This window comes from Telmatherina bonti, assembly GCF_933228915.1.
Source record: "Telmatherina bonti genome assembly, chromosome: 6".
NCBI lineage: Eukaryota > Metazoa > Chordata > Actinopteri > Atheriniformes > Telmatherinidae > Telmatherina > Telmatherina bonti.
Window position 1 is genome coordinate 31,447,873 of NC_136624.1, and position 27,192 is coordinate 31,475,064.

The window sequence follows — 27,192 nt, forward strand, 5'->3', positions numbered from 1 at the left end:
AAAATATATCACAAAGGAAACACTGCAATCCAATCTCAGATTTTAGACCATCTGATACAGCTGTACAGAGAAAAAGGCATCTCTTGGTCGCCCTGCAGGAAGACAGTCAGCAACTGTAAGGAGCGCCAGAGATGAACAAACTATAAAAAAAAACAAAACAAAAAAACTCAAAAACCGGCATTTCCACTAAAACCAGAAACACACCCAAAAATGAACAAACAACAGGAAATGTCTGTTACTAAGTAAACCTTAAGGACAACACAGTGACTGGATCAGCATGCAAAATACACAAACCCGCCTGAACAAAGGTCACAGGCACGCCTGGAAGACCCTGATGCCTGGGGGGATGGTGATTCTATCTCAAGTAAGCTCTTCTCATATGTAGTAGGAAGAAAAATGCGCCCTTAATGAGCATACAGGACTGGAAAAAGCAGAACTCTGACAACTGTGTGATTTCTCCCTTTTAATGCAACCGTTTTAGGAACAATAACTTCAGTGATATGAAGACTGACATCAACAGGAACTCTTCATGAATCTTTATTACTGAAATGGAAATCTTCAGTTCCTCTACAATGAACACAGTTCTGAGGAGTGGTATGAAGCGGCTTTTAGTGATGCAAAATGACAGATGATGTATTTAGGTCAAACAGTGTGAGAACCATTTAACTAAACATTGCAGGACGTCTTAAAATAACACAAAACAAAAAAGCCTGAACAGAAAATCTCGGTCAGGAAAACTGGTTACAACAATATAAATAAGGGCAGAACTTAAACGTATGACGTCAGTTAAGCGAGTTCCTTGTCCTCCTCCTCGTTTCTCGGTGTATCGGCTGCTCCTCGTGATTCATAGACATCTTCAGGAGTTTGGCCAAACACCGCTGCGGTCCGCTTGAGGAGGTAGACTCCAGCATGTAAACCCCCAACGTTAACCCAAACAGTGTGCAGCTTCCTCCACAGACCTCCCATCCTTGAAATTGCCTGGAAAAGACATTCATCTTGTAAAAGGCAAACCAGCAAGTGAAGCAATTGTTTTATTTAAAGCTCTGCTTACACAAATACAACTGGTTTAAGTTTTTTTTCCCCACTCGGGTCAAACCGAAATGACTCAAACCATCGATTGTTTAGAGATTATTCCAGGACAAACTGATTCACATGAGCTGGTTTAGATTTGGAAAAGTGCTGCATAAACATGACAGGACTTTAGTAAAATACAAGCAGAATTTCTATATTCACCAGTTCATTCAACTCCTGTGGCGTCCTACTTTTGACAGTGGAGATTGATCACACGTCGTTAAGTCGCCCAGGCATTCAGTTTTTACCCCACCTGTTTACCGTCCCCACCATTATATGAGCTGTAAGGGTCGAAATGTGAAAGGTTGTAACAGCTTGGCTGTCAAGGTTGCATTGTTTGAGATTGACAAGTGACGTCAAAGGCCGCCACCTTCATTTACGCATGTAATTTCCAGTTTTGCTTCGACTCCTTAAGGCTCTTACAGCAAACTGACATGGAGAACCCTTGGCAACAAGGGGCTTCTTGCTGTCATTTTGCGTGTTGAAGAGATAAAGACCGCGTCCTTCCTCTCAGCTACCATCTATGACTAATGTGCAAGTGGACTAATTTAGCATGTGCTGATGTGTTTAGACTCAAAAACCTGTATTTTATCTTAAACTAGCACATTGTATCGATTCTTCTGTACATGATGCTTCAGCCTTGTGCATTTAAATTTAAAAAAGTTTTAAAAAAAACAGTAAACTCTTACATTCATTCTCCATTCTGCTCCAATTCTGGGTCACAGGGAAGCTGAAGCCCATCCCAGTGATTAGCAGGCAACAGGCACCTTATACCCTGGACAGGTTGTCAGTCTACTGCAGGGCCAACACGGACAAACGTCACTCACTCTCACTGCTACATAGAATTTAGAGTGACCAGTTAACATGCACATGTTTGGACTATTGGGAGGAAGCCGGAGTTACTGGAGAGAACAAAATGGTCGCTGCTGCAACCCCTTAATAATGTCACAATAACATATAGGTCTTATTTACTACACTGAACAGCCTGTTAACTCACTGCCTGCCAAAGACGTCTCGTGCCATTGCTGTATACGGAAAGCCGATTTGGCCAGGCACGCTTCCAAAGTGTGCCCTCCAAACAAACATCCAACAGGTTGTAAATGTGCTCCGAGTGTGCACCGCGAAGACGCCCCAACGCACGCAGCCCCACATTCCGCGGTCCTCACAGATGAACCAAAATGCTCCAACAGCACGGGGCTTTCTGCTACAACAACGCCAGCCAGCCAACGAGTTAAAAGGAGTCGTTCTGACTAAAAGGTTGGTATATTTCTCCATAGCAACAAGGTGGATATTTTTACACTACAAACTACTTCATCTGATCTTGACACCTTTACCATGCACAGCCCAGCGAGGTGTGGAAAAGCAAAACGAATAATAATAAAAGAACGCAGATATAAATCAGTCCAACACACAAGAAAGAAATTACGTGCACTGTTTATTGTTCTGCTGCATATGTGACCGCTGGGCGTCAGCGACAGAGGTGACAGCTTTCCTGAGCATGTGCATGATCCTGTTCAAACAAGTTTTAAATCAAACCAATCTGAAACTCATCCAACACATGACTAATAAGAATCCAGGTGAAGAAAAAAAAAAAAAAAAAAAAAGACAGGTCAGTGCTGCCAGAAATAAGAATCAGGTTTCTCAAAAGACAATGCAGAACATGGTACCACGTTTAGAAACTTAAGTTTTGGTTTCTGGATCATTGTGAGGGGGGGGTGACAAAGCAAAAGGGGAGAAGTATATCATCTTGTCAAAGAGGAAGTAAAACCTGATTCAATTCTATGATTTTATACAAAAAGATATAAGTCATGTTGGCTCTAAACTTAGTGAAAACAAAAAGTCTTTTTTCTTGAGATTTGCAGAAGTTTCTTCATGCACAGCTCAGAGTCCCGTCACAGCATTTGATTCAGTCTGGACTTTGAATCATCGCAATGGTTTCTTGTCTCTCTCGTAGATTTGCTGTCCTGTTCGGGAGCAATTTGCTGTTGCATGACTTAATATCGGCCAAGTCATGCAACAGCATTACAGATGGATGGGCCTCAGGTATGATTAGAACATTTACAGTTCATGGTTGACTACATGACTGCAAGGTGCTGAGGTGACTGTGGCAGGTTGCGCTCTTTATTATTGTGCAAACATCTACATTTTGGTCTCATCTTTCAGAAGCCTTTGTTAAGAAATCTTGTAGTTTGTTCAGATGCAACTTTCCCCCGCAACAACCAACCCGAACAAACCATACTTGTTTAGTTTTGTACTGCAATGCATTTCCAACATCTAACATGTCAATCAAACCCTAAAGAATCTAAGACTTATCTTTTGGGTGTTTTGCAGTTTTCCTAAGAATCCCAGGGTCTGAATTGTGATTGAACTTGCCAGTTTTCCCAGGAATGTGCGTCCGGGGAACTTTACAGAACTTTAACGAGAATGAAGGGCTTCTAAGCCTTCCCAGACTGCTGGGCAGGAACGGATCACTGTTAAATGCTTTTCCTACCTGACATTGTATTAATACTCAACTGAATCCTGGACCAACAAGCTACCAAACCCTCTACAAAGATGCTCATACTTGCTAATGATTGGTTTTTCAAGTGTATTTGGTTTGCAGCACCTGACCGCTTCTTACAATCTTAATTCTGAAGAGAGCAGTGAGGAAGATGTTTCTCACACACTGCTTCTACAGATCGCAAAGCTACTTGTTGTTTTTCATGCCTTGTTCATAAAACCTGAGAAATACAGCTGTTTCAAATGTCTGTAGGTGTCTTGTCCATCTATATTTAACATCAAATTTAGCATTACACGAACCAGAACCATGCTTTAAGGATCCATAACTCTTCATCAACGCCCCATTTATAAATGCATGCTGCCGTATAGCAGGTTTACATGGTGTATTTGTTGTCCGGACAGGACAAAACTTGCCCTGTACCTAGCTTTCTTTGTGATTTCTCAGGTAAATGTCTCAACTATCTCTTGTTACAATTACCTTGGCAAAGCATTTCTTGTCCTGGGTTAAGATGACAGCCTTCCCTGAACCTGGTCTGCACACACGAGCCATTTCTCTCAGGCAAGACGGGTACAGGTCCCAGTTTTTCTTCCTAGAGCCCATCCTTAAAGAAACCAGAGATAAAATAACAGCCAAACAGTTACTCTTCAGGTCTTCTCTTACATACTGTTAAATCAAACTGTCCTGTATGCTACTGTTCAAACGGTACCTCTTCCCGAAGGGCATGTCAGTGATGATAATGTCCACAGAGCTGGTCCTTATGGGTAAATGGCACAAATCCCACTGAACTGTATCGATGGGCAATCCAGATTTGCTGTTTGAAGTCAAAGATTTACATCATTATGTTGAGTATCAATTAAATATAAATGCTCTGGTGAGTAGACCCAAGCGAAATAACACCTAAATGTTAAACTGTAGTATTGCTTCTCGAGAACAGGAAAAAAACTTACAAATAAAAAAAAAAAAAAAAACGTAGCTGAAATCACTGACAAACAAGCGCAAAAGCCTGTGATCCCTAAAAGACCAGGGTTTTTTAATTCAGTTTCTCTAAATGGAGGTACTTCAAGGCATTCCAGGGAGTATGTGAAATTTTTCCAAAGCAAATTTTTTTTAATGTTCCCCCCCCCCCCCAATACATCCTTAAATAAAATAATATAAATATATTACATAAATATTTCAAAATCCCACATGACGGCGTGAATTCAACCCCACCTGTTAACGAGCCAAATCATATACGTCACCCTCTGTTACCTTGACAACGCAAACAATGGAGTCCTGGTTGAAGCGTAGTAGAGTTGTGCAAAACAATGGCCATTGTTTTGCACGGTTAAAGTTTCATAAATCAAACACAATAAACACAACCAGACCAGTATTTCATGTTTATTCTTAACCAAAAATACTTTGCAGTGGTTAGGGGTACTTGGCTGAAAAAAATATTTTACAAGGGGTAGTGTGTTGCAAAAAGGTTGAGAACCGCTGTTCTAATTAGCCAAACAGAAAAACCCAGAACTGCCTACAGCCTTGAACTGTCTGACATCCCATGAGCAACAACATGGGAAAACAAACACCAAAGCAAACAGGTTGTACTGAAGAGAATAAACATAATAAACATTTCAACAACAATAGGCTCCAGCTATACTTTGTATAGCTCGGACCTGAATAAAAAGTTGACTGAGATTTCACAAAGATGGAGAGGATCACTGGAAGATTTGTAGGCAACCACAGCTGAAACATACTTGCAGCTGTTATTAGGAAGACTAAAGGGGTTTAGAGAACGGCAAAGTACCACAAATAAGAGCCAGAGGTGCCTGTCCGCATAATGTGAGGCCACAGACAGTGTGCTGTTGGAAAAAAATGGGTGGGATTCACCGGTAATTAAATTATAACTGGGGGAATTGGAGTTAAATGACAGCTCTGAAATATATTGTGTAACATTGAACATTATGGACAGCCTCCAAGAAGAAAACTTATGCTAGCTGTGCAGCACAAAACTGTAGAATTAACTTTGCTATAAGCGCCAACAGCAGCCTGGTAAATGTTTGGGGCACAAACTCATTAAGCTTAGATCGATGCAGTACAGAGTTGGGAGTTATATTTACACATGCTGCTGTGAATGCCTACAAGTCTATGGACAAACGACAGAAGAGAAATATTCCAATGGTTACTGTCCTCCAAAACTATCCAAGAGCTAGTTAAAAACAGAGTTAAAATTGCATCCTGGTCAAATAAATTAGCTGAAGTTGATAAAATAACTGGGAGAATCCAAAGAGAAAGAAAAAACATCACAATCCTCATAGAAAAAAAATTCCAACCTAAAGTGGACACCACCAGAATCCTCCATTCATCAAAATACTGATTTTGTCATTAATAATAGAAAACTAACAATTATAAAAATGTGGATGTCAATGATCAGAGGCATCCTGACTGCAGTATTGGTGAAATTCCTCATGTAACAAGTAAAACCCGACAGCCTTCATATTAGGAGTATTTCTATGTTGACAAGTTGTCAACATAGAAATATAACATAAAAAAGCAATTACTTTTAGACAACACGGTTTTCAGCCACGTGACAACTGAGTGATATTCCAGAGAGCCTTCACCCGTTTATGCCATACGATCCCCGGGAGATGTCCAACTGTTCACTCACCTGCCCTTGTCTGCTCTCCTTTTCTGGATGTGACATACGTTATTGACCGTGCGGTTAACTGCCATGTCATTGTTGTCGCCGGCAATGTAGAAGGAATTGTTAAATTCTATGGCCCCCTGGAGAAGAAAAATATTGCATTTGCAGTAGTTTAGAGATGTCAAGGCCACCACTGAATGATTCAGTTTGCTTAAAGGATACAACGTGTTACATTTGTTAATATCCACCATGAACCTCTGCTTACTTGGCTTCAGGATAAATAAACTAGTTAAAAGCTGCTGATTCAAACCACCTCCTGAGTTGCTGATAATTTATAGGCAGCAGGAGAAATCCTCCTTTTTCAATGACGCTGTAAGGTCAATTTAGCAGAATTTATAATAATGTATAAAATGTGTATCAGATATTTTATTTGTGTGCACAACTAATGAAAACATGTATGTTTAACGTATGGATTGACAAATTGGTCTTTTTTCTCCTGCTGAAGGTGAGCTTTGCAACATTTTAAAGCGCAGATGGAGTAGTAACAACTTAATATTCTTCACTAGGATGTTGTTTTGTTTTAGTGCAAACCATAGACTGTAATAAAAAGATGGACGGAGCCTCCGTGACGTCACCCATAGCTTTTTGAAGAGCTGAATTGAAGCTCGGTGGGCGGTTCCTACCATCGCCATCTTGGCAGGGGCATGCCTGTCGTCTCACCCGGAAAATACAAATATGGGCAAGAGGTGGAGCTAAGAGGTGGGCTGTGAGCGTCATGGTAGATGATTGACATTGAGTGAAATCCGAGCTGCCTATAGCTAAAAGCTAACCCGGAGATAACAGGAGCTAACCAGCTAACTGAGGAAAGCAGGCTAAAGCTAAGTCACATTACCAGCTAAAAGCTGCGGTTGTTCTACGTTCTTCTTACTTGAAGCGGGAGATTGGGTACATGTCAATCAAAAGGACACGCCCCTAAATATGACGAATTTTGAGAATAAATTACTTTTAAAGTTAGAAAAAAATTCAATCCCCCCACGGTTGTCATGAAGGTAAACCTGACCTTTTAAACCGAAAATGGATTTTTGTACCAGGCTGTAAACATGTTTATTTCTGCTGTGAAGTTGGTCTTTTTAACATGGGAGTCTATGGGGATTTGTCCTGGTTTGGACCCAGCCCCTAGTGGATGAAGGGGGACACTGCAGTTTTATGCACTTCCGCATAGGCTACAATTTTAACCGACCGTAGGTTGCTGCTTGGTGCAAACATTAAGATCACTGCAATAGAGAAGATTTCGCTTTTAATTACATTTGCTGTCCAGGTGATGTTTGGATTCTGCAGGCTGTAGTTTCTCTTAAGAGTCAATTCCTACTTGATCCATGACATTTGTCGGATTTACCGTGAAGTAACGATGCAAACATTTTTCACCCTGGGGGTATTTTGAACGTATTTTATTCTAATAAAGACACACCGTTCTTTAAGATCGACACTGTGATCACTTTCAGTGTTGGAACTTAGCTTTAGATGGTGTTATACAGCTTGAATGCACTCTTTTTAAAATAGTACTTCCCACCAGATACTTTCAGTTACAGCACAGATGAGGCTCTAAGCCAGTTGAGCTGACACTTAGCAGTGAAAGCACTGCAGCTCACTTACTGATCAGGGAGAATCTTCCCCTGAGGGCTTAACAACATCTGCAGCACTGCTCAAGCTCTGCACACACCAGTACACTTCTTTACTCTCCAAGGAGCTGCATCATTTAAAAAGCTCTGTGCACACTCCACAACTTAAGAGATGAGATCCTATTTGTATCTGGGAATTATGTAATAATGCACAAATTATGAATGGTAATATAATGATAGTCCAAATTTATGTGACAACAAAGTTGTTCTTTGCTAACAACAAAAAAAATATATATACAACCACTACTATTTTCAAAACTGGTCACAAGCTGTCAAAATTGAACAAGCATTTGTGACCAGGTTTGTTGTCACTGCAGCTTCACACAACACATAAAAAAAAGAAGCAGATCCCACCTGCTCTGAGGTTTCCAAAGCAGACAAAAGCAAAGCTTTTTTGAGATTAAAAATTATTAAAAAAAACAAAAAAACTTTATCTCACCTCCAGTGGTATCGCTCCAGTCCCACACATAGGATCAAGTATAATATCAGACGCCTGAGGTTTGCACAGCCTGTCAACAGATGAAAGGTGGATGAGAAAGTGAGTTCTAAGCATTTTATCTCATTCAATAATAGAAGCATATAACATCCATCATTTTCATCTACATTCACATCAGATGCTTTAAACAATTATCTTGTTGTGACTGATCCGTTTTCCACTTTGCCAGACTAACATAGCTCCAGCAGCAAATTAAAAAGAAATCATGTTGCTAAAAACCCTTCAGTATTTCGGAAATAAACTAACTTTTAAGCTCATACATGGTGAGCTCTGAACCTGCTGATCAGATGGGACTTTCCAGTTGGTTTACAGGAAAAGTTTTGGTTTCTGACATTACCGTGTGATTATAAACACAAAATGCTTCAGTCATTGGTTCATATTATATTATAACAAGTTCATAAACCATCTCCAACAAGTCTACAACATCATAATTATCTGAAGCAGCTGTCTTATGTAACTTTATTAAGTTACAAAAGACACTAAAACAAGGAATCAGTTTTCATAAAGATCAAATACTTGGATCTTATCCAAGGCAAACCGCAGTAATACTGGCACTTACATCATTATTTATTCTTTGTTCCTACTGCTCCATTGTTTCAGAACGACAATAAGTCATAACTAACTAACCTGTGTGCACACATATGTACCTGGGCTTTAAATTACCATTACTTCAATTAGAGATGGATTAAATTATTATCTTTAAATTAACCAGATGTAATTTTCTATCAAAAAGGGTACCATGAGCCACAACTGTGGTGCAACAAATAAGTGTTAAACATATTTGGCATGCACGGTCAATAACACCTGATGACATCCAAAAATAAAGTGCAATTGTACGTAACTTAGGTTATTTCCTTATCTTGATGGAAAATCGGAGTTCCCAGAGCTGTCAGTTATGTCTTTCGTTACTCTACCTGAAATAAACGCCTCAGCAATGACGCACAGATGTACCTGAATAGATATAGATTTCTGTTGACTTTTATAGTAAGACATACACGATATAGTTGCATTCATTGAAATAACTGCTGCCAGTTTCAGAGTACATCTACCAAGCCATCTTTTATAGTAGAATACTTAACAGGCCTTTACGTGTCAACACCTGACTGACTTAACAAGGAACAGACAATACATTGATCAACTTTTTGGTATTAATTATTAGCTAAATATATGTCAAAATCTAAACTTAACTTTATATAAATTATTAGCTAAATATATGTCACTCTAAAACTTAACTTTTGTACTAATTATTAGGTGAAAATGTAAGCTGTTGAAATGTCAAAATCTAAAGCAAGGTTCTGTGAAACCCAAAGTAGAAACGCAATGCGTTACGGGACATGACTGCATGTGCCCATAATTACTGAAACTACACATCTAGACTACACAGTAGAGGTAAGAACATTAAAACTCTGTTTGCAATTATCTCAGCTCTCGCAGACAGACTATGCACAGACATGCAGGCATCCAAAAACCCGACGGTACAGCAGCATCAGAACCAGCGACTTGGGGACAGCTCTGGACGACTGCAGCTGATCGTGCAAAGAGATGCTGAACATAACAGATAATTCTCTGCACTCTCTACGCAACGCAGTGAGGAAACAACAGTGTGTTTAGCCAGAAGGTTCTTCAAGTTCATTGTAACACAAAATGGTACGAGATTGCTATGGGAATTTTGTGGGGTGTGCTGGGAGTACAGGGTGATAGTATCACTGCTGCAGGCCATAAGGTTCCTGTATGTCCGAAGCATAAAGTGTGTTCCCAGTCTGCACAAACCGACCTGGTTCACAGTGCTTCAGCCTGTTTGTTGTGTTCATTGGCAGACTCGCAAGGTGCATTTCGGGAGAAGACGTGGTCTGGTGTAGGAGCTCCAGGGTTGTATTCCTGCTTTTCGCAGATGACATGCATTTCTACAGGCTTCCTCAGTCCAACAACTTTAGCATTTACTGGGACAGTTCACAGCTGAGTGGTCAGGATGCCAGTCCTGCATGGTGACATCAAGTCTGATGCCCCAGTTCTCAACTGGAAAAGGCTGGAGTGCTTTCTCCAGGCTGGGAATGAGACTTTGCTCCAGGCAGAGGAGTTTAGGTATCTGGGGATCTTGTTTGTTAATACATGAAATACAGAGCAGAATGAGAGAATGAGAGTGGTGACAGTACTGGATCTGCAAGGTGTGGTGAAAAGAAAGCTGACCTGAATGGCAAAGCTTTCGATTTACTGGTCTACTACATTCCACCTCTCACCTACAGATTTGGGATTGAGAATAGAAACGGCTTATAAAAGTGTCAGACTCCGCCTATGAGATCAGGGGAGGAGTTTTAATTTTGCATTGAGCTGCTGCTTCTCTATATCAGAAGACGCTGATACACTGCCTCCTGGTATCCTTCTCTTGTAGGTTTTCCAGGCAATTCCTATTAGAAAGAGATCCCAGAGCTGATTATGTACCGCCATGGAATCCCCTGGGAGGAACTGAGGGTAGTCAGGAGAAAGGGTTCGGGTCTCCTGAACCCGTTGCTTCCATAACCAACCTTGAATGGCCATCAGAAAATGGAAATTTCACTAAACAATGGTCAAATGCCAACTGGCTAAAAGTTGCTGGAACCAACAGGGCCTGACAACAACAGACTTTGTCACAACCGGCATAAAGCAACACAAAGGATAAACAGCTAAAAGAATTCTCATTATACAACACTTAAATTCACTCCATCACAAATCAAATCTTTATACTTTGTCTTTTATACCAGTGCAAAGCAAAAGCACAGACAACAGCCCAAACAAGAGCAACCTACAGTTCAGTTTTATTACTGCCTCCAAGTGGCAGCAAAACGCTAAAACAAGGGGACACATGTCTGCAGCGGCTGAGAGGAATACACTTTATTGCCAAAAGCATTCAGTCAACTACTCATATAACTGAATTCAGGTGTTGTGATCACTTCCAAAGGTCAATCAGATCAATCAGTCTGCCTCGACAAACGTGTGAAAGAATGGATCGCTCAGAGGAACTCAGAAAATTCCGCCATGGTATTGTTGACAGGATGCTACTTGTGCAACAATTCCAGCCATGAAATTTCCATACTGCTAAATACTCCAGTCAGCTGTGAACGGCATTATAACAAAGCTAAAGCAATAGAGAACAGCAGCAGCTCAGCCACCAAGTGGTTTCAGAGTTTGTTTCTAAAGCACTTTTCATTCAAAAGTAGCAAAGTGCTTTACAGAATAAAGAGTATGGCTAAAACAAGGTTTAAAAAAAATAAATAAATAAACACGCCTTCACATACAAAAACATAGAATTTACCCAAAGTCTAACACATAGGCTCACTTCTTCACACATACTCGCATAGATAAAGCATATAAAACACTCCCATCCAACCAATCTTAGGGATTCATCCACACCGGCCACGACAATGGTGGGTAAGTAGCCGACCCTGGTGTGTAGAATCCCAATAAGGAAAAACACTGGAGAACACTGAGGAAAAATATATAAAAAAATAAAACCATATAATATTCAATAAGAGAGATAAACAACTTAAGTGACTAGCATAAAAGGAAAGTCTAAAAATAAAACTAATTAAAAACCTGATTAAAAAAATCTTGATCTGGCTTTTTAACAACCTCAACAGTATCGACCATCCTCAGGTCCTCTGGAAGACTGTTCCACAAATGTGGAGCATAAACACAAAAAGAAGACTCACTGTGAGTCTGTGTTAAAATGTATGGAGTTTGTAAAAGTCGCCTATTAGAGTGGTACCTGAGGGCCCTGGATGGCTCGCAGTACCTGAGGATGTCTAACAAGTAAGAGGCCCCGAGACCCTTAAGAGTCTTAAAAACCAGTAGTAAAACCTTAAAATCAACCCTGAAGTGGACGGGAGGCCAATGCAGAGACTGCCATGTAAAATGACAGAGCGGGGTCAGCGGATGCTGAGGCGCATTGTGTGCAGAGGTCGCCGCATTTCAACTGCTAGAAATTCCAAACTTTATATGGTCCTCAGATATTACAGCAGTGTCTAGACAGCCTGGTTGTGTCTCCATGGCTGAGCTGCTGCATCCAAGCCTTCCATCACCACATGCAATGCAAAGCGTCAGATGCTGTGGTGTGAAACCCGCCACCACTGGACTCTAGAGCAGTGGAAATGTGTTCTCTGGAGTGTCAGATCACGCTTCTCCATCATGTAATCTGACAGACAAGTCTGGGTTTGGTGGTTGCCAGGACAATGGTACGGCTCTGTGCCAAGTGTGAAGTTTGATGGAGTGGGGGGTTATGGTGTGGGATTAGCCCCTTAGGTCCAGTAAAAGGAACTCTGAACTTAGTGTACTGAAGGATTTTGGACAATTCCATGTTCCTAAATAGTTGAAAATGTTTCCTTTCTGTTCCAACATGAGAGCACACCAGGGCACAAAGCGGGGTCCATAAAGACATGGATGAGGGAGTTTAGTGTGGAAGAACTTGGCTGGCCTGCACAGGGTCCTGACCTCAACAGGACAAAACACCTTTGGGGTGAATTAGGCCTTCTTGTTCCACTCTCTGATCTCACAAATGTGCTTCTGGAAGAAAGGTCAAAAACTCCCACAGCACTTCTAAACCTGACAGAAAGTTTTCCCAGAAAGCTTGAAACCATTTTAACCTTGCACTATCAACCCTATTGACAAACCAGTGTATGTTCTGGGCTTGAAGCTTCAGATGTAACTGGTCAGCGGACACTTGACTGAATGATTTTGTGCCAACTCACCACCAGTGTCTATGAGCAAAAAGAACTGCTGACTTTTTCCACCTTTAAAAAACTCTTTGGTAATAGGACAAGGCGATTAATTGAATTTCAATCTCAATTACGATCTGGGTTTTCAACGATCATGAAAATAAAAGGGTGCGATTATTTTTCTCTTTGCAGGTTCCTCTCCTGCTGTCTTCAGTTGCCAATCGAGCGTCACTGGCATTGCAGCGCTTTGCTGTAAACTCCTCCCACAGCCGCTTTGGTTTCATTCAGACACTGTTGCCAACTTGGTGACTTTTTTTTTGTTAAAAGCGACTGACGAAAAATCTAGTGACTTTTACTGGACTTATTAAAGACGTTTCTGATGTTTTGGCGACTGACTTAAAAGCACCTATTGTTCTGCAGTTACTTTAACGAAGCAGCGGGAGCCTCTCCCCGTCGTAAAGCACTCCCAGGCGGCCAGACCCTCAGTCGGCTCCGGCTGCAGGTCAATGTAGAATAACTGCAGTAGGTTGTGGAAGTACATAGAGAACTACCATGGTCAGTGACAACTAGCTGCATTATTTTCGTACAAACGCACACATAGCTCAGAGTTAAATCACTATAATATCCCTCCATCCCGGGGCATCACCGTAGCAACGCGTTAATCTTTTACCAGGTGTATGAGAAAAACGAGCTGTAGCCTGACAGCGGTTGTTTGGCATAAAAAGTACATCCAGGCCAACATGAAATAGTTTGTCTAATTTAGTATATTTAGCAAATGTTGTAAAAAAGAAATACAAATTTGTTATAAAATGTTTCCTGTGTGGGACCATGGTATAAGCAGATTAAACAACTCGGAACTGTGCATTAGACAGATATAATGCCCGACGCTGAGTCGAGAACACCACGACGCACGGCATTGTTTAATCTTTACGTATATTTATCTATTCAGTTTACATCAGTATTTGCACTTTGTCAAGACAAAGCTTCATGTTATTTGTTAGTTTTCTAAAATTTGTGGAATCCTAAAGACATTGTTTAAAAGCCACGGTTTAATGTTAACTGTATTCCTGTTGTTAAAGATAATTGTTTTAAATAATCGAGATCTCAATTTCAGTCAAAATAATCGTGATTATAATTTTTGCCATAATCGAGCAGTCCTACTTGGTAATTCTTTTAATTGTTCATGTTTGACTTACTGGTATTTGACACATTTTCTGTAATATGACAAAACCAAAAATACTTTTTTTTTTTTTTTTTTCCATTTGGAAATTGAGTGACAAAACTTTACACCTTTTATAAATGATCTTTTTAAATAAAGCATTAACTAATAAACAAACAAAAAACCCGAACAACTTCATAAACTTTAGCCAGTTTCCAAGGAAAGATATAGTCTCTCAGCCCTTCCACTGCTGCATTGTTGGATATCACAAGCATTTACACTGAAGCTCAGACTCCCTTCTTAAAAGTAAAGTATGGCAGCTGGTGAACCCAAATATGCTTGATAGGAAACATAAAGACATCCTACTGACTGTAAGTAAAAGCTAATCTAAGTATAGCTGAGGATCATAATACAATTGTTGTCTTTCAGCTATGTGCATGACAAGACAGCACCAGTTTCTGGATCTCCACTTTCATTTTCTTGGTATCTTCTGTGGTATAACTAAAATATTGCTGTCAAAACCACAGTCACACTTTATATATCAGATCTGGATTAATAGGAAAACTAGCAGCAATATTCAGCTAATTCCACCAATTAACCTGCAGATATAAACCCCCCCCCCAAAAATAACACAAATACAGACATCTTTATTCTGAACTTTTCTACACAGTTGACAACATTTATGTCAGAAAAATAGCTAAAACAGAAAAAAAAAACTACAAGAACTCGATGTTCCGAAGCGATCTAGATCACATGGTACAACACCACCTACCTGAGCATGCCATAGCACAACGTAGAGCGCAGAGTCGTGGGTCCAAAGTGACTAATGTTTCTTCTGTGAAGACTCTCTTCAGTGAGTGCAATGCCGATGACCATCTCTTCATTGTGTATGTTAAGTAACACCTGCAACAGAAACAAGCGGTGTGTGATGAAAAGTCTACAAGAAAACACAGCACATGTTTGTATTCTATTATGGTTACATTACATGCAAGACGTTTTAATCTTTCCAAGTAGCTTGGATTGCTTGGTTCAGGTATTTTAATTAGATTTTCTCTCCATCAGATGACAGTAATCACAGTACTTCTGTGGACTATTTTGGCAAAACCATCAGTCTATAAAAAAAGGTATGAGAACCTTGTTTATGTTAATATGACAAATATGCAACTCATCTCCAACCTTTTACACAGTAAACTTTGATGATGAAATATTTTTCAACACGTCTGTGAATCACTTATCAAAACAGAAATCGTTCAAAACACACAAATATTACCTCATGTCTGGCCTGTTTATGTCTTCTAGCAGAAGTGTTTTTAGTTACTGTGATGGAATTCAACAGGCAGTCCAGTCTGAACAGGCATGCCTACCTCTATGTCAAACTTGGTCATGTCTGCTTTCCACTGGAAGAACTCTTGCACAGCCCCACCAAAGTCTCTGGCTGCATCATTAGATGAAAAGCTGTGTTTGTCACCAGCCCTGCTGCACGTCACACGAAACTTGACGACTTTGGCCTCAGGTGGAGGATCTTCTGAGTCAGGCATGTTTCCCGCCTTCAAGTCCTCTTCAGCTGCACACAGCTCCTGAGTTTGCTCTTGCTGCTCTTTCTCAGCATCAGCCGGATCACTGACCTTACCGTTAGGTTTTTCCTTGGTGGCGTTTCCCCCTCTCCTGTGGCCTTTCCTCTTTTTAAGGGTTCTGTTTAGTTTCCAGACCTCAAGTGCATTAGTCCAGGGAAGTTTGGAGGCAAGCTGTTGCAAATCCATCAACGTTTCCTCCTACACAAACAACATTGTTGTTAATCTCAGCATAAGGAATATACACCTATCAAATACAAGGTAGTATAGCTCGGTCTGGCTTACCTTTGATTCTTTGAACTGGTAATGATCATATTCCTCAACCACAACAAACAGATTGTCAACAGAGCGCAGAAGATGAACCTTCAAGAAAGAGAAACAACACATTTAACTTGTATGTTTTCTGCACACCAGCATGCAGTGGACTAAAAAAAAAAGGACAAAATTCCACATGGTGTGCTCATGGTGTGAACTGACATTGACAAAACACTGTGCAAAAAGACTGGCAAGAGATTTTTACCTGAAAAAGTTTGTCAGTGGTAACTGGAAAATATATACGACCACGATCTTTGCTGATTCGTGCATCAACCCCAATTTTCTCTTTGACCTCATCTGCAGCAGTGTGCTCAAAACCAGTGGGCACAGTTGCTCCCACCGTGACGGTAATGATGGCTCCACTGGTGGCATCAGTCTCGGTGGAAGAGCTTGGTTGACTCATTACGTTTGAGGGCTCCTCTTCAGCTCCATCACCATGACAGGACATGATGTAGCTTCCACCACAGTTGGCACCTAATATCAATATATGGGGTAGTCGGTGGAAAGATCAGGAGCTCATCTGAAGAATATGAGGACAAGCTGTCAGCAACTGTGCATTTAGTACTTGAACAGGTTTAAATAATTCATTAACAGTCTTGTTAGCATGTTAGCACTAACACGTGATATCTACTAACAGTGTTAGTGCTGACAGTTAGCTGCTAATGTTAGCTTTAATGATGCAAAAAGGTGCATATAGCAACTGGGGAATGTTAACAACTGCTGCAGCTGTCACTTTATTCACTGTCACACAACAATGTGGACTTCACAATGAGCCCACTGTGTAAACTGTTATTCTGACAACAATCTATTAAATGCTCAGGAAGACTAAAGTTTGCTAGCAGTAGTCGGACCAACCTGTCACACACGAGGGAACAGCACGTTGTTTCTGCACGGCAGCAATAAACAGCACTTCCGGTGTGAGATTTTCAGAGGAAAAGCATCAGCGGACTCTCAGAATAACCTTATTTATTATTAAACTTAACTTAAAATCCACCGATACGTAGGTCTGAGTCTGCACATTTCGTATTAACGCACAATAATACAAACACATCGTTCATGTAGCCTGCCTGCCAGATGTGAAAACATGTTATTGAACGTGAATTAGAAACAACTGTACTCTCAGCCACGTTAGCAAATAAGACACAAACCAAATTAGGCGCTTTCCCTGTTTCTTTAGGCTTTTGTATTCTTTTGGCACCATCATTTCTTATCTTAGCAAGAAGGTTCCTTTCAGATATCATCTCGCGTCTTTTAATGTGAAGTTTGCATGTTTTCCCTGTGCAGTGCATTTTGGGCTCATTGCACTGGCTTCCATCCAACATAAGGTTAATTGGAGTTTCTAAATTCTCCCCTGAAGAGGGCGAGTGGTTGTCTGTCGTTCTGTGAAGACTCTGTGGTAAACTCATCTCCTTCAGTAGCTATTTTTTAGTCTATATAGAGAGCCTGGTTGCGTTAAGGACTTAATTCTCTGAAAGTAACACTAAATCGCAATATTGCCCATAAACATCTGTCAGTATTATAATCATATTATTAAAAAAAACAAACGAATAAAAACCAAAACACACACACACGCACACAAACCCCTAACATTTACCAATCTCTGCCACAGTTTATTGTGATTCTGTATGGAAATATGAAGAATCACGTCAGGTCAGGACGTTATTATTTTCTGACATTAGGAGAAGCTGTGGGTTTATTTTAATTGCTACAGTTTTTACAAACTTTTCCCAACTTCCACTTCATCCTCCATGGAAACATTCATAGATATAATAAATACATATATAAACATGTATATACGATGTCAAAACGTTCGGATCAACGATCAACAGAGGGCGCCGTGACACAACCATCTGAGATAAGAAGGAGAGCAAAGATAGAAAATAGGGTGTAATTTCAGTTCAGGGGCAACATTCAGCAGGACAGTCAGATCTCACAGTGGGCTGGACCAGTATAATACTACCATAATAACCTAAAATAACTAAAACTCCTAATTTCTTATTGAAACCAGATGTCAACATCATTAAATGTTTATATTTAACCAACTATCCTTTTAGAAAGCATAAAAAACAGCCTGGAATTTCTTGACAAAAATAAGCACAGTTTCCACTATATTTGGCCTCAGTTACACATTTACATAATTTGTCATAATGATTTATTTAATTTATTTGATATTTTTATTGTATAAATTCTTTATTTGTAATATCTTTCGATAAATGTTTTATATATATTAATATGTTTATTTTTTTTAAACAATTCATTTCTCAAATTTATTTGTTAATAGGTTTTTACTTATTAAAAATAGTCTTAATTAGATTTTACATTTTATACATTTTTTATACATCATAATGATAGATGTAATTTTACTTTATTGAAAGACTATCTTTGATTTTCATTTTTATTTATTTCCTTTATTTATGTTATTTCTTTTTTTCCCCCACATTTTACACATGTACACATGCATTACCTTTATTTTAAAAAATCCTAAATGTCTATGATCATGTAGTTTTCACATTCATCTAATTCACTCTGAAGGTCTGTCTGAACCCTCCGGTGGGCTCGTTTTGACCCCTGAGCTGCACATTTAATACCACTGATCTTAAATATTAACGGCATGAAAAACAATATCTGGAATGATAATAAAACAGTGCTAGGTAGATACAGTGTATTGTATCTGTTGAAGCTACACCTAATGTGAGCACATAATTCTCGTTCATCTGTCTTCCTAATAATGGGCAGTTCAAAAGACAGCCTGAGCCTCCTATTGCAGTGCAGATGCAGTCAGTAATCATCATTTACAAGAATATAAACTCAATTTGTGGATTATTTAAAAAAAAACAACAATCAAACCAAAGACTCATAGTGACAATATTTAGCAAATGAGGCTGTTAAACTTTCTTACAGTAGCATATTCAGGATACCATTATAGACTTTCTTTTTTAGAAACTGTCTCTACTGTGGCGATTGCAGGCATCTTAGACAGGACTTGTGCCATCACCATAATCCCCTTTTCCCATTTATCAAATGTGATTAATGACGTTTATGTAGAGAGTGATGATAAGAGTAACTGTCTTCTCCTCTGTGTCACATTTCCCTCGGTGATTAATTGCACCTCTGGACTGAGGAAAGTTAAAGATAATTCTCTATCTTTCAGCACCTGTGGCAAAAAAGAAAGAAAAAAAAGGAACAGTTCTGCTTAATGTCATAGTTTATCTCACCAGCTGTGAAGAAACTTATAACTAATTATATATGCAGCCTTTTAACTTCATCACTCTCCAAGAGATAAATATGGCTGCATCGTTGTTTGTTTCACACTTCGCCACGTCAGATATGGTATGTTTGTTGGGAAACATTTAGTTGTTTTCTTGCTTTCTGTTGCAGGGCAGCTGATTAGTAAGTGTGAAGTCTGAGAGACAAGTGGGTGTTTGTTCGTGGCGGGGATCGAAGGATCCTGCACAACAGATGGTCTGTGTCGTACAGACAAGAACACATTGCAGAAAACATTATGAACTTAGAGATGGAGAAACATTTGCAAGTCAAATTGCTGCATACTGCACACACGCTGATAGTGAGAGTAAACTACATCTTTATCTTTGCAAGTTATTGAATGGGCATTATGGGCACAGACCCATGGGACTACACCCTCTTGGGGCCCATGTGGGGTCCACATAGGGCATACCAGCAGTTTAAACATTAAACAAAATGCACATAAAAGCCAGATAGTCACACCACAATGTCTTGTGTATTGCTATTGGTACCACTTGGCTGAGAGATGTTAGAAATGTTGTTTCACAGTGTATCATTCACAATTTTCACAATATTTCGGTGTGGAATGGGGCCCCTAGAACACTCTGGCCCCAGGGGCCTGTGCACTTTTAATCCGGCCCTGTCTTTAGGTTTCCTTCTTAAACAAAGACAAATGAGACTAATGGCATGATATTATCCTCCTCCGTAATTAAACGCATCCTGTTAAAAGGACAAAAGGGTAAATTTCAGCTCTGTGGGAAATAATACTGGGTTCCCCTATTAGTGTGGTGAGAACACCAACGGAAATACTTAACATCTTTGTTGTGTAGGATGAGTTCCTGATAGATGATTAATGGGTGTAAATATGCATGAAGGCATAAATGTAGAAAACTGCAACTGATTGACTCAGTGGTTTCTGGCTGGCCATCTCTCACTGCTGCTATTTTACTAAGTCAAGTATATAAAACCTTTGCAAGATGGTTGTAGTTTTCATCTAACAGAGAAGGAAACAAACCGGATCATATCCAGAAATCAACCTCAAACATACTCTATGTTTTCCCAACAATTCATATCAAATGTAAATAAACTATTAAAATGAGGTCATCCCCTGACACAGAGCCAATATGTAATACTGCTGGTGATACTAATGTGGCAATAGGAAACTTCTAACTTCCAGAGTCCAAAATATACATACTTTATGTATCAGTTGTTACACGTGAATGTGGGAATTAGGTCATCTGTTGAAAAATTACTTGACAAATATATTGTAGGTATAAATTATGCATAAGGAGAGTGATTCTAGTTTTTGGGCTCCTGGTCATTACTAATATTTCAAAGATAAAACTGGCATTAATGGTGATTAAATGGTGATGTAACTGACTCATACAAACACCAAAAAGTCCATATGTGCTGAGTTATATTGTAAAAGCTGAGCCTGATTCAACTAAATGTGCAAGGCAGCTGGTGCACAACAGTAACAGAAGAACTGAAACTTTCAGCACTTCAAGATTTTATTTGTTGTTCTTTCAGAGAGGCGTATAGATAAAAGCATGACACGAATACTTTGTTTCTAATGATCATTAATCAAATAAAGCAAAACTCTCAACCTGGACTCACTTATCATCCAGTGTTTGCATCACATTCTACGTCCTTTTCTTTTAGTTTTAAAAAAAGCCAATAGTGCAGATATTTCTAAAATGAAAATACATGCATTTATGAGGGTGACATCTTGCACCAACTGCCTCAACACTTTATGTGAACCCTTTCACCAGAAGTCTCTGGGATGCATTTCTTCCTTGATACTACAAGGAAATGTTTGTTGAGATTTAGTCAGGCTGGTGTGTTGATATGCAAGTGCGATTTTCTTTTAAATCACTTGAAAGATTGACACAGTTTTAACCCTTGACTGCCTCATGTGTCATATTTGAAACATCCAGTTTTTAAGACCTTTTGCACCCCTTATGCTCTAAACTGAAAACCCTGTATAAATTGAAACAGACTCTCTTATTTGTTGTGCAAGCTACTAAAATGTGTGTTTTTTTCTGCTATCTATTGCAAGAAGAAAGAGGGATGGGAGGGCTGAAAGAATAGCTACTACTCTAAACTCTGCTAAACACAAACAGAAGCAGCTCACAGTCATTCTTGTCTTTGTCTCACCCTAAGTTTAACAGCTGATGTTTCCTTTCTGTCATGTCTTCACACCAAAGTCCGTCAAACGACTGTGATGCACTGAAACCACAAAGACGCACACATGCTGGCACAAGCCGCAGTAAAACACATATAGCAAAACACACAAGGACCCTCTTTCTCTGTTTCATATCCAGTCTCACTGATAACACACACATGCACACTGCCAGAGGCCATTTAAATTCCTCAAGGGTTTTTTACGCCTCTGAACAGATTCATGTCTACGATGTTCAGCAACCTAACACATATTTTGGCATATTTCTTCTATCAGTACCAAAGACAAAGTCGCACATGGGGCTGAAATGTATTAGTCTGCCTGGACAAGGAGAGGGATTTCAGAAATCATTCACTCAAGTGTGAGTTAATTGCTCCATTTAATGTGGAATAAAATGTCTTCCTCACTTTCTTTTAAGACTGTTTTGTTGGCTGCAAGTTACAATGACATGCTGTTTTAAGCATACACTCATTTTTTAAGTGAGAAAGTTGTAAAAGCATCCTGTGATGGCGATATCATTATTGGTTTGGTTTGGTTAATATGCCATTTGTCACCACTTTATTAATTAAAAGAGAGCGAAGAAGAACTTGTAAGAAGGTCATCTGTGAAAAAAACATTTGTTTATATACACCTACATAAAAATATGTGATACAACTGATGCTATTTTTTTCAACTCACTAACCAGCATCTAAGCCTTCATTTCTTTCTTTTGCACTATGTAGCAATTTTTAGATCAGCGTATTTCTCTCTCTCTTTCTTTCCAAAATATCTTCCTCTCATATTATAAGCAGCGAGGTGCAGACAGAAATGAAACACAGATCTTCAACTATATGCCAGTTTGCGGGTTTACACCGACACATTGAGAGTTGACAGCCTGGTCTCCTTTTGAGCTGAGAATAGCTAAGGTGACAGATAACAAACCGAGCTCCCACTTCCCCACCCCAAACGGCGAAGCATCCACATGACAGTATCTTCCATAAAGCACACACAGTGTCTGTCACGATGATGCTTGCTTCTTCATGACATGAATGCAGTTACTCCTTAATTTACTCGTGTATAATCTAAACACACATCTCTGTCATTGCAGAGATGTACATTCATTTTTCTTTATTATTCAACATTATTGTGATAACTGTTTAATACATGTGCATTCTCCTTTTGAACATACAAAAAAACAAAAACAAAAAAACCCCACAATGCATTGTGTGATGCCATTCCTGCTGTCAAGCTCATCTTTAATTGCCACCATCCGTTCTGTCAACATGAAGAGGTGGCACATAAAGACTGGAATCTTGCCAAGAGGATGCATGTTTGCAACAAAGTGGGGTTGTGCAAAGGGCAAGCCAGTGCAACATTGTCAACATGATTAAAGCATAAAGCATCTGTGTACACTGGAAGGGCCGGTGTGTCATCGTGACTGAGCCATTTAACCACCAAGATTTTCACGACTTCTGTGATTATGCACCAGCACTCTTCAGTGAAAGTAATGCCGGGTTAAAGATGTGAGGTTTCCATGGCAATGGCATGTACAGAGGAGATATTGTTGAGTTAAGGGGCTAAATCAATCATCTCTGAAATAATTAGGATGGCTGTTATTGAAACAGGAGCATGGGAACGGCGGGAAATTGCCATAATCTGATCATAACGCTGATGCCAGTCTTATGGCTTTGACACGCATATGATAAAAGTGAACAGATGATACGTGCACTTGTGCTGCGGGGATGTAAAACATTGTGGTTGTGTGAGGTTAAGGGTAAAATTGTGGCAGCTACCCAGAAAGTAGGATTTATGACCAAGGCCAGATTATCCAATGGACATTATGAGCACAGACTGAGGGGCCCACGCCCACTTGGGGCCCATGTGAGGCCCATTTATGGAAACACCAGCAGTTTGGACATTAAACAAGATGTACATAAAAGCAAAATAGTTACACCACAGTATCTAGTGTATTGCTATTGGTACCACTGGCTGAGAGATGTTAGAAATGTCGTTTCGCAGTGTATCATTCACAATTTTCACAATACTGTGGTGGGGAAGGGGGGCCCCTGGAACACTCTCGGCCCAGGTGCCTGTGCACTTTGAATCCGCCCCTGCTTATGACCAGGTTAATTGTCCACAAACTGTTTTCTGAAGTGATGAAAGAGGGACCGTGTAAGTGCGCGCGCGAGCCCGCAAAGGCAGGGGGAGGGGGAGCTGGGATGGTTGACAATACGACGGGCTCACGTGACGATCTTTTAAATTCCTGTTTCCCCGCACCGCAGTTTGTCAGTGCGAGTTGTGTGCGGCTGTCTCGCTCCTCGTACGCATGTCTGCTGACTTGACTGGTTGAGACGATCCGCTCTCTTCATCATGTTGTAGTTTTGAGTTCGTTTCCTGACTATTATTATTTTTTTTGAGAAAAGAGGGACTCCTGCAAGAGAAAGCAGGACAAGATGAAAATGCAGCATTGGGCCAATGCTCCAGTGTTTTCTCTGCACTGATTTGGACTGCCTTGGGGCTGCAGGAGTACAATAGCATCGAGCCTCCTTTTGGCTCCAAGAGGCTCCCAGAAGAGAGAAGAAAAAACGGAGGATCGCTCCACAACGCTGCAAGTCGGGGATCGACACCCAACAGAGTCCTCGACTGTCAGGGTCTCACCCTAAAGCCTGAGGAGCCATGTCATCTACGAAATTCAAGAAGGATAAGGAGATCATATCGGAATATGAGACACAAGTGAAAGGTGTGTGTGTGTGTGTGTGTGTGTGTGTGTGTGTGTGTGTGTGTGTGTGTGTGTGTGTGTGTGTGTGTGTGTGTGTGTGTGTGTGAATCTGTGTGTGCGGTATCCGTGGTATTTTTATAAATAGGCTTAAGTGCATTTACCTCTCTACGGTCCGCCTAAAGAAGCACTGACAGACCAACACAATCGAGGGGGGAACAAGTAATCCGTGACTGTCAATGCAATGACAGGAGCATCACCTTGCAAACCCCAGTTTGATTTCCATATATCTTTCCCTGTTTTCACCAATTCCCCTTCAGTCTGCAGGATTTCTGAGTGTTGAATGTTCATTTGAGTCTAAATGTAGGAAGGATGTTGGTTGTGTACCTTTGTTGCTGGGTGAAATTATCCCTGTGTGGATATCATTGCAGGATGATGGCTGCATTCTTCCATACCATCGGGGTGTCTTGTTGTGCTCAGTGCTTTTGGAGATAATAGACAAAAATTGTGGTGCAGGTTTAATGCACACAGTTTATGTTAAGCGCCTGATCATTTCCTAGATTCACTGTCTTGTAGGGTTTGAATGACAAGGTGGAACTGGGTTTACTCCACAGCCTGGCTGGTTTTCAGAATTGAACATTTCCTGGGCTAAACTGAGATTTTCTTTAAGTGTTTAATCCAGAATTTCTTGACACCAGAGGTCAGCTTGGTTTAATCTTTATCTAGAAATTAAATTCATGATGTAATTTTAGCAATGGAGTATTGTATCCAGTGGTGCAAAACCCTATTGTAGCTACACACAGAGTGTATTGGCTTTGTGCAGACATTTTCCAAAGTGGGGCTGGGGTCCAGTTTCAGGCCTTCGACCCATTATCAGCACTCAGTAGTGCAACGTTTAATGTTACACCTCAGAGTCTTTAGCCAATCTCCTTGTAACTTCTGTATGTACTGAGTTTGTGGAGGTGCAGAACCAGTCTGCAGAGATACTCGTTCTTTGTGTAGCATGTGCAACTGAATTATTTTTTTACTCACAGACCTCTTAGCTGGTCTTTTGTGTCGTGGCTCTTGCGAATCATTGAGGAAAAACGACACGCAACATGTCCTAGCCCATCTGGTTGTGTTACAGTCTACCTCACTTCAGGCCAGATGTAGTGATTCAGATATAATTTGTACTGTTCATATTAAACTATAAAATGGTTGAATTGCCCTTGTGTCATAGATCCAGGCACTGCCTGCTGCCTCTTTGCATTAAACGGTACCCTTCTACTGTGTATGGAAGAAAGATGTTAATTCATAGTGAGTGTTCCTTGTTTCTCATTCACAGCTGGTGTGTTGTGTAGCCCACGGACACAGAGGGCTCTCCTCTTGACGGCCACCACCTCGCAACAGTGGCAGTGTTGTGAGCTGGAGCAGGCAGTGCGCAAACGATAACGATATTCAGAGTGGGAATTGCACCTGTCTTTTTCTGAGTTATTGCTTTATGGTTAATGTGTTGTCTACATGGCAGAAGGGGCCATGCCATCACTGTCACTGATTGGATCACGACTGGATGGTGGGGCTTCTTTGTTATGTATGAGGGTTAATGGATGAAAATGAAGACAAAATGACAAAGAAATAGCTGGTTTCAGCAATAAAACAAAGGAGAAACACTGTCACTGGGTTTTGTCATGGCTCAATGATAGTTTTCTTCGGTAGTGGCTGCAGTTGAGGCGGCAGATGAGGTGAAATATAATCCCTCTCCATTGTAATGCTACAAACTACATTGCTAAAAGTTTTACCCTTCCTATTGATGAATTCCTGATGACCCCTGAGGGTGCCTGCCAAAGCCAGGGCCTCTGAAGGACTCTGAGGTGGCGCTCACTTTATTCAAGCTCTTCAGCTGGCTGATCTGACATTAGCATGTCAATAGAGAAGGGCAGTGAACAGAGAGAGGCTGGCTGAGGAGCTTGCACTCTGCTCTGCAGCTAACCACGGTGTGGTTGTTGGACTGCAGCTCTGCCTCCTCCTGTGTGCCAGTTTCACAGGCAGCTTGTAAAGTGGGCTCAACCATCAGCAGCTGCTTGACATTTACAATGGAAGATTTTTGGATTAACCCATCCTTCCTCATTATTATATACGTGTTTGCTAAGCCTAACAATAATAAGAATGGGTGACGACTGTGTTAAGAGAGGTGGTGATGATCTATTACTAAGCTTCAACAGTAAATGTGAACAATCAAACACCTGAACAGTCTTCAGCACAACTCATTTTGTTTTAACTGGTCTTGTGTTCACATCTTTTTGCTTTACTTTGATTTGACTTCAGTGATGTGTTGGCTGTTTCCTGAACTCTGCTGCAGCTCTGCTTCCACTGCTTTTACATGGATGGCTTTTATCTTTTTATCTTATTTATTTATTTAAGGTTTTGTCATTGAGGCTGGTGTTAAAGTGAAGCACATGATCATTATTTTTGGCTGTGTTGCTCTGAAGCGTCCAACATCGGCACAGAAAACAAACACTCATGCGTAAAATGTGACGTTACCGCTTTCATACATATAGTTTGTATATATTTAAGTGTTGATGAGAATTACTGTCCAGGTGATGCAAATTACTGAATGCTGCACTGATTGGGTAAATGAGTGCAGGAAACGGCTCATGGAACATTGTCAGTGTCCTCCAGATGTACACATTAATGACTACACACGCCAAGCAGACACATATATAGAGGTGATGCTGGGGAAAAACATGGTTTTAACACCTTTTGTGCTCATGTTTCTTTTTGCTGCAGGACTAAATAGGATAATTTCTGGCAGATTTAATTCAAACAAGTTTAAATTTCTAACCTGAGCATGAAAAAAACTAAACAACTATGTGATATAAAAGCCATAGTGTATATTATGCACGAGGCAACATTTCAAAGCTTTGCAGAGCTCAAATCTTTTCTTTGCATCTCATATGTAAAAATAAAAAAGTGATGTCATGTACTTTATGCCTT

At 40.2% G+C, this 27,192-nt stretch overlaps 2 protein-coding genes across 2 annotated transcripts in view; one reads left to right on the forward strand and one right to left on the reverse strand.

The window, feature by feature from the left end:
* Positions 1-556: 556 nt before the first annotated feature.
* thumpd3 (THUMP domain containing 3) lies at positions 557-16,616 on the reverse strand. Its single transcript, XM_079242805.1, has 9 exons — positions 16,305-16,616; positions 16,070-16,147; positions 15,578-15,985; positions 14,986-15,116; positions 8,310-8,379; positions 6,216-6,331; positions 4,278-4,382; positions 4,049-4,172; positions 557-978 (listed from the first exon to the last, which is right to left on the reverse strand). Exons 1-9 carry the CDS (start codon positions 16,545-16,547, stop codon positions 787-789), a joined length of 1,467 nt encoding a protein of 488 aa, XP_079098931.1. The 5' UTR covers positions 16,548-16,616; the 3' UTR covers positions 557-786.
* Positions 16,617-24,179: 7,563 nt separating this feature from the next.
* The window catches only part of srgap3 (SLIT-ROBO Rho GTPase activating protein 3), a gene marked incomplete at both ends in the record, with an annotated part of 68,243 nt that continues 65,230 nt past the window's right edge, over positions 24,180-27,192 (forward strand). Inside the window, one exon of the mRNA XM_079241642.1 lies at positions 24,180-24,243. Within this exon, the coding sequence (XP_079097768.1) occupies positions 24,180-24,243 (64 nt within the window). The remainder of the gene's footprint in view (positions 24,244-27,192) is intronic.